At 40.7% G+C, this 8,385-nt stretch overlaps 1 protein-coding gene across 1 annotated transcript; it reads left to right on the top strand.

The window, feature by feature from the left end:
• The first annotated feature begins 7,849 nt into the window (after positions 1-7,849).
• Positions 7,850-8,068, top strand: LOC102811634 (protein kish-A-like). Its single transcript, XM_006865930.1, has one exon. The coding sequence runs from the start codon at positions 7,850-7,852 to the stop codon at positions 8,066-8,068; it is 219 nt and encodes a 72-aa protein (XP_006865992.1).
• The last annotated feature ends 317 nt before the right edge of the window (positions 8,069-8,385 follow it).

Below are 8,385 nucleotides of genomic sequence, written 5' to 3'. Positions count from 1 at the left end.
GAAGAAAGATGATGTTTTCTGCTCCCAAAAAGATTTACAGGCTCAGAAACCCTGTACAGGGTTACTATGAGTCGGAACTGACTCCACAGCACATAACAACAACAAAGTGCCTATAGAGGGTCAGGCATTGTGCTTTGGAACATACTGGTGGTATAGGAGACGTGCTAAGTTGGTAGAAGGAGGAGTTTAGCAAATAGTTTTGCCCTTAAGGAACGCTGATGGAAGATAAAAAACTAGCTCCTATATGAGATCATATATGCAGGTGTTCTGAATAAAAACTGAATCTTAGCTGCGGGCTGAACAAAGACATTTTTGCTTTCTCAATCTAGAGCGGAATCTGCAGTTTTGAAATTGTGGTTGAATCGGAGCATGGGCTGGGCTGACACATGATTTCCTGTGATATTTCCTGTGTGGGTCAGGGGGAAATATCTAACTTTTAAATTAAATGATTAGATGTGTTTGCACCCACAGGGAAAGATTTAGAATATATCGATTACTAACAATCTGTGACCATAACTTGAGGACTTCACCTTTGTTCAGTGACAAGAGTCACAAACTGTACTGGTCTCTGCTTTCTTATGAGCTCATGTTGTGCATTAACTGCCCAGGAATCCAGACCTTTGAGACCCCACTCCTACTCCACAACATACCAATGTCAAGCATTGTGATGAATGCTGGAGACACAAGGACAAATGATGTGGTTGTCAACCTCCAAATGCTTCAAGTCTATTATGGAGGACAGACACAGCAGTGCATAACTATAACACGATGTCATCTTTTCTCTAATGGAGGGAATGTACCCAGAAAATTTAAGAGAAAGTTTAGAGTGTGCCAAAGACTCCTTGGACTCACTTTCAAAGTCTGAATTTACTATGAGGATTGGAGATTATGGCAGTCTACACTGAGGCTTCAGGATAGACACAGTCCAAGTAGTTTGGACCTCAAGCATAGCAGAGATAATAGTAACCAATTGGGACTGGAGTAGAGTAAGTCCTAGGTGTGGGACCCCAGAAATTAGAAATCTCTTTTCCATACTTGATTCTGCAAGCCCTGTACCTAAAGGAGAAGGGCAAGATTAGGGGTCTGACTTTGGATGAGGCTAAGCTCTAAAAGTCCACATGGCTGAGTAGATGGCATGTATACTGACATGAGGGTGGAGAAACAGGTTTCTTCTTCTCAACCTGGATTTTACCCTAGATTAAAGGGGAGGAACGTTTTGAAAGGTTACAGCCATTTTTTTTCTCTACTTCCGTTCTAAGAAATGCTGTGCTGATTTAGTGGTTTGTGTTCTTAATCTAGTCCATAGTACTTGTGGTGAGCACTCACTCTATTTAATTACTCTGGGTCCCAGAGATTGGGCTCTTGCTTTCAGGAAGCTCACAGGTCCAGCTGTCACTGTAGGAAGAACCCAGAGAAGTCAGACAGCTGTACAGAGATGGTCTTGGCACCGCTGCTGGTCAGAGGATCGGAAGAATTCAGCTGAAGGTGGATGCTCAGTTTGGGAAGGCGATCTGGAAACAAGGTTTGGGAGAGAGAAAGATGTGTGTTTCCAAAACCCATGGGTAAACCCTCAGAGTGGGGGCATGGAATTCTGTGTTGGGAGATAGAGGCAAATACTCTACTAATTTCCCATTGAGAATTCCTACCCAAGCAGTAGCATCAGTACATCATAAGTGTGGCCAAGAATTGCTGAAAAGATGCCATGAGGATGCATTTCTATAATCAGTATTTATAAAACAAAATATTTCTCAAGGTCCCAACAGTGTTCTCTGAGAAAGCAAGACCTCCATAGGATCTGTGTTTGAAGAGATCAAAAACAAAAGTCCATTGTCATGGAACTGGTTTTAAACACTTCTACCCCATGACTTGACTGACAGCACTAAACAACCACAACTCCATGCTTTATATGGAGTACTGGTGTGACACTGAGGGATAAAGCACTGGATCACAAAGTCAGTTTGAACCACAAGGCCTGTGATTCAAATAGGGTCACTATGAGTCACAACCGACTTGATGGCATTTATCAACAGCAACTCCATGTGTTACAGAATAGAACTGTCCCATAGGGCTTTCTTGGCTGTAATTTTCCATGATACTATCAACCACCAACCTTTAGGATAGCCTAGCACAAATATTGTAGGAAGAGGTACTTAAAAACACCAAACCCATCGTCATCAAGTTGATTGGAGGAAGGGATAGAAAGCCAATCCCTTACAGAATATCATGGTTTTAGATGTTAATTGTGATTGTCTATGGGGACTGGGGTTTCAGATTTTTTAATATTTCATTCTTAGTACTTTTCTTTATTGTTATCAAAGGCCACACAGAATTTTGGGGAAAAAAATATTTTCAAAAAATGAAACAAGGAAACAAAAGACTTTGGTCTTTGGTAAGTTTTATTCTTTAAAAATCTAGCAGAAATTCATAGTCCCTCTTAGGAATGGACTGGAAGCTCTGAACTGGCTCTTGCAGCTAGTATTCACTGAACTAGGTACTCAGATACTGAGTCATTTAGGAAATATTACATCATTTACTCATCAGAACAACCAATGAGGTAAGTCTTACTATCCCCTTTCTGAAGATAAGGAAACTTAGAAAGGTTAAGAAAGTTGCCAAAAGCCATAGTGTCACTGCCAGAATTCAAAACGAGACCTGTCTGATTCTAAAACCAGTGCTTATCAAATTGCGTTCCTTGGAACACCATGTTCTTTGAGCTGTTAACTAGTAATTTTACATATAAGGATAAAATTTCTAGCTCTATGATCAAAAAGCTCACTCCAGCGCATGGCAACCCATGTGTATAAGAGTAGAACTGTGCTCCATAGCTTTTCAATGACTTGTTTTTCTGAAAAAGCTTACCAGGCCTTTCTTTCAAGATATCTTGAGTAGACTCCAACCTCTAACCTTTCAATTACCAGCTAGACAAATGAACCATTTGGACTACTCAAGAGGACTTCTGTAGATTCTGTTTCTCAGAAGTCACTCATTAAAATAGAACAACAACAAAAACAAATCTGGCATTATTTACTATTTCTTAAATTTAGCCCCATTCACTTACAACATTATGTTGCCATGAAGTCCCCTCACTCCTTATTGTTTTTGTTTAATTTGAGGGACATTCGCTAACATTATATAAACATAATGGTTTGTCTAATGACAAGGATATCTATTGTGGTTCCAGATTAACTACTAAGGTAAGGCAAAGATCAAGAACTGATTGAGTTTTTGATGCTTCACTTCTAACTCTGGGAGTCCTGATAGTACAGTGGGTAAAGCATTTAGCTGCTGTCTACAATGTCAGAAGTTCAAACCCACGAGCAACTCCACAAGAGAAAGATGATGCTGTCTGTTCCTGCAAAGATTTACAGTTTGAGAAACCCTATAGTGCAATTTTACTTTGTTAATTTTGTGACATTATAAATTAGAATCGACTCAATGACAGTGGGGGTTTTTTGGTTTAACTATATTCGCTTCAGTTATTGTTAGCTCCTGATTCATGGAGACTGTAAGCACAACAGAACAAAATACTGCCTGATCCTGCCCAAGATTGGTTGCAGATTGCCCCATTGCAATCTATAGTATTTTGATTGTTTGATTTCTGGAAGTCAAGATTGCCAGTCCTTCTTAGTCTGGAAGCTCTGCTGAAGCCTATTCAGCATTATATTAACATGCAAGCCACCACTGACAGACAATTGGTGTTTACATGAGATAAAATTGACTGAGACGTGAACATGACTTCCTGCACAGAAGATACAAATTCTACCACCAAACCACCTTGCATCCACGTTGTTATTGCTGTTGGTGAGTGCCATCAAGTCAATTCCAACTTGTAGTGACTCTTTATAGGGTTTCCAAGGAGCAGCTGGTGAGTTTGAACCACCAACCTGTGATTAAAACTGACCTGTGATCTAGTGCTTTGTCCTACAGTGCCTCACCAGGACTCTACTTTGTTGTTGTTAAGTGCTGTCAAGTAGGTTCCAACTCATAGCAACCCTATATATATAGGGTTTCCAAGGAGCAGCTAAGGAGCTCTGGTAGTGTAGTGGTTACGAATCGGGCTGCTAACCTCAAGGTTGGCAGTTCAAAACTACCAGTGGTTCCACAGGAGAAAGATGAGGCATTCTGCTCCCATAAAGATTTATAGCCTCGGAAACCCTGTACAGGGTGGTTATGAGTCGGAACCAATTCCATGGCACATAACAACAACAACAAAGATTTACAGCCTCAGAAACCCTGTGTAGGGTCACTGTGAGTTGGAACTGACTCCATGGTACTTAACAACAATAACAAAGGAGCAGCTGGTGGGTTTGAACTGCCAACTTTGTGGTTCAGAGTCCAATACTGATCCTACAGTGCTACACCAGGAGTCTGCTTTGCTGTTGTTAGGTGCCATTGAGTAGGTACTGACTCATAGCGACCTATGTACAACAGAATGAAACATTGCTTTGTCATGGGCCAACTTCACAGTCGTTGCTATGTTTGAGCCCATTGCTGCTGCCACTGTGCCAATCCATCTCACTTTTTCTCTTTTTCTCTGACCCTTCACTTTACCAAACATGATATCCAGTGACTGGTCCCTCCTAACAATATGTCCGAAGTATGTCCAAAGTCTGGCCATCCTGGCTTCCAAGGAACACTCTGGCTGTACTTACTCCAACACAGCTTTTATTCTTTTGGCAGTCAGTGGTACTTTTAATATTCTCCTCCAACACCATAACTCAAATGCATTAATTTTTCTACTGTGTTCCTTATTCGCTGTCCAGCTTTCGCATGCATATGAGGTTATTGAAAATACCATGGCTAGGTTAGGTGCACCTTAGTTCTCAAACTGACATCTTTGCTTTTCAACATTTTAAATGGTCTTGGGCAGCAGATTTGCGTAATGCAATATGTCATTTGATTTCTTGAGTGTTGCTTCCATAAATGTTAACAGATGATCTGAGCAAAATGAAGTCTTTGACAACTTCAGTCTTTTCTCCATTGATATGGATGTTGTTATTGGTCCAGTGGTGAGGATTTTTGTTTTCTTTACACTGAGATGCAACCCATATTGAATGCTGTGGTCTTTGATCTTCATCAGTAAGTATTTAAAGTCCTTTTCGCTTTCAGCAAGCAAGTATGTATCATCTGTATATTGCAGGTTGTTAATGAGTCTTCCTCCAGTCATGATGGGATGATGGGAGTCCACTCTAGACTTGATTAAATTCAAGACTTGCTTAGTTAGTGCTGCAAGTACAAGTCAAAGAAAAGAGAGACTGGAACTAGAAATCTACAAGAAAGTTTATTAGCCTAAGATCTCTGCTTAGAAGAAACTAAAGGTTGAACCTCCACATCAGGTCATGGGTGTTGGTCAGAGCTAACTGTAGTTTGGTCAGGGAGGTTTCCTGGAAGCTTATGTTTCTTCTGAAAAGGGAGTTTCTCCACAGAATCATGAATCACAAACCAACTGAAAGAGGAATATCAGTTCAGACGTGTAGTTTGGTGAAGTGGAAGGCATGGTAACTAACCGTTAGTGGCCATGAGAGAATGATTAAGTATCTCCAGGCTAAGAGAAAAATGCGCTGCAACGGGAACCTATCTGCTTCAGGAACTGAAAAAGTGAAATGGAGCAGCATTCTCTAGGTTTATGAACACTGGGGCCATCACTGCATACCACAGTGACAGTCTTCATCAAATGGGCACATTTCCTCCTTTTATTGGGTAGGAGTCTAAATAAGTGGAAAGTCAAGAAAAGAAAAAGGAGGTTACCCTTCCTGTCCATGAAGGAAAGAGTCAGTGAAGGAAGTCCTGGGACCATTGGCAGTTATCTATTTGATGTTCTATGGATACTTCGGCCTGAGACAGCTGTCATAAGATCCCAGAATGTTGAGACTGAGTGACTCTCGTAAACCCATTTGGCCCAATTTCTTTCTGTTACAATGAGTAAATTCTTTTCCTAAATCCAAAAGATAGACTTAGCTTATTGGTATAATAATTTTTTTTTTTTCTTAAAGAAAGCAAAACCTCAAATCCAAAGCTTCTGACATTGCAGTCACCTGTTCTTTAGCTTCTCTGGAGTTAATGAGCTAAGACCCAATTATTTGTTAATTCAACAAGCTTGTTTTTTATTTTATTTTATTTTTATGTGCCTTGGTGGAACAGTAATTAAGCATTCCATAGCTATAGCTAGCTGAAAGTTGGTGGTTTGACCCATGCAGCAGTTTCACAGGAGAAAAAAAACCAGGTGATCAGCTTTTGTAAAGATTATAGCTCAGTTCTACTCTGTCATATAGGAGTCCTGGTGTGGTTCTCTGGGATAAAGCACTGGGTCTCAAAGTTGGTTTGAACCACAAGGTCAGCGGTTCAAATGCACCAGTCACTACTTGGAAACCCTATACAGGGTTGCTTTGAGTCAGAACTGACTCAACAACACTTAACAACAACAATTCTGTTACATAGGGTCACTATATGTCTTAGTTATCTAGTGCTAATAACGAAATTACTACAAGTGGACGACATTAACAAACAGAAATTAATTCTCTCACAGTTTAGGTGACTGGAAGTCCAAATTCTATGCACTGACTTTAGGGAGACTTTCTGTCTGCGTCAGCTCTGGAGAAAGTTTCTTATCTCCATTCAGTATCTGTGGTTCTGGTATTCCTTGGAAATCTCCATGTACCTTGGCGTCAGGTTTTTCCTGGGTGTAGGTATAGCACTGCTGGACAATGGTACTGAACAACAACAACAGGATTGTCTCAGAGCATGGACTCCAAGTCCAAGGGATACGTTCCACTCCCTGCTCTTCTTTCATGTTCCCTCCTCTTCTACTGCTTCTCTCTCCTTTTGTGAGATAAAAAGTGATGCAGGCCACACCCAGGGAAACTTGCCTTATGTCATATCAGGGCTTTGACCTGAGTAAGGATGTTGCATTCTCCTCTAATCCCCTTACAATTGATTGGCTAATCACATCATGAGGGATGATTGCATCATTACATGACTGCCAAATTACATCGTTACATAACTACTGATAATCATGGTCCAGTCAAGTTGACTTGTATTTTTGAGGGACATAGTTTAAGCCATGGAGTCCTGGTATGGTGCTGTGGGTTACTGCGCCAGTCTGCAAAGCCATTTGAACTGCAAAATCGGCAGTTCAAGCTTACCAGCTACTCCTTAGAAACCCTATACAGGGTCATTATGGGTCAGAACTGACTCGACAGCAACAAATTTAATCCATGACATCCCACCATTTTCCCTCTGCTCCCCCCCCCACAAAAAAAAAAACCTCATGTTTTTGTTTCATACAAAACACATTCACCCCATCATATCATCACAAAAGTTTTAATTCAACTCCAAGCCCAAATTCCATCCTGGGGCAAAATTTCATTGCATCTCAGAAACTAGAATACAAGTTATCTGCTTCCCAAAGGAACAAGGTAGACATTTCCATTACAAATAGGAGAAATCAGAGGTGGGAAAGGGATAAAGGGCACCAAGCAAGTAAAAAAACCTCAGCAGAACAATTCATTAGCTCTCAAGTCTTGAAAATATTCCTCTGTTCTCTGAGACCATCTAGGCAGTGGCAGTATCTTCCAGATTCTCAGTGCTGATCATACTCTGGGTTCTGGGTGGAGACACCTCAGACCTAGGCTTCAGCTCCACATTTCAGGCCCACTGGGGCTATAACTGTTATACCTCAGCTTTGGGTGGCCTCATAATCCTACTCCAAGTGAATAGCAAACCCACACTCTCAGCCCCAGCAGGCCCCATTATTCTGCTCCTTGGGCATGGAAGCCCAGTCCCCTCAGCTTTTGGCAGCAGATTTGGCCCTGCCCTTCTGCCACTCAAGAACAGTGGTTCTGGCTTCACTATGTCCACCATTTTCAATTTTCAGAGTCTGTTGACTGTAATCTTGCTGCTTATATGTACCTGTGTTTATATCCAATCTTTGACACCCAGCGTCCTGGACAGAAATAAAACTGGATTGTTGGGTATATTTTGGAAGTATGCCAGAATTGGTGAACAGAAGAGTCCTTATGTTGCAGTATGCAGCATAGTGATGGCCTTCAGCATCCTGTTCATACAGTAGCTTGGAAAAACTCCAGAATTTAACTGCCATCAGATTTCAATATGAAAAAGGACTTATCTGCAGAAAATAATGGAAAGAATGGTTAACTCTTTTATCTCTGAACATTGAGTGAGATACATTTCCAGCTACTGTTCTCCAATTTTGATATTGGACCAATGTTCTATATAAATCATCAGGATGTAACCATTTAATACTCAATGAGTTTAATATGTCTGTAACCATTAACCTCAGTATTGTCACTACAATATTACATTCTTACATTGTCATTCTGTTGTATCAGATACCAATTTTTAGTGAGATATCTCTTAGGTATATAT

This window comes from Chrysochloris asiatica, unplaced genomic scaffold (assembly GCF_000296735.1).
Source record: "Chrysochloris asiatica unplaced genomic scaffold, ChrAsi1.0 scaffold00085, whole genome shotgun sequence".
Lineage (NCBI taxonomy): Eukaryota > Metazoa > Chordata > Mammalia > Afrosoricida > Chrysochloridae > Chrysochloris > Chrysochloris asiatica.
The sequence above is the reverse complement of the archived record's forward strand: the minus strand, read 5'-3'. Positions and strand labels throughout refer to the sequence as shown.

Bases quoted from the DNA above. Each gene is read 5' to 3' on its own strand.
- LOC102811634 (XM_006865930.1), top strand. From the start codon at position 7,850: ATGTCCACCATTTTCAATTTTCAGAGTCTGTTGACTGTAATCTTGCTG.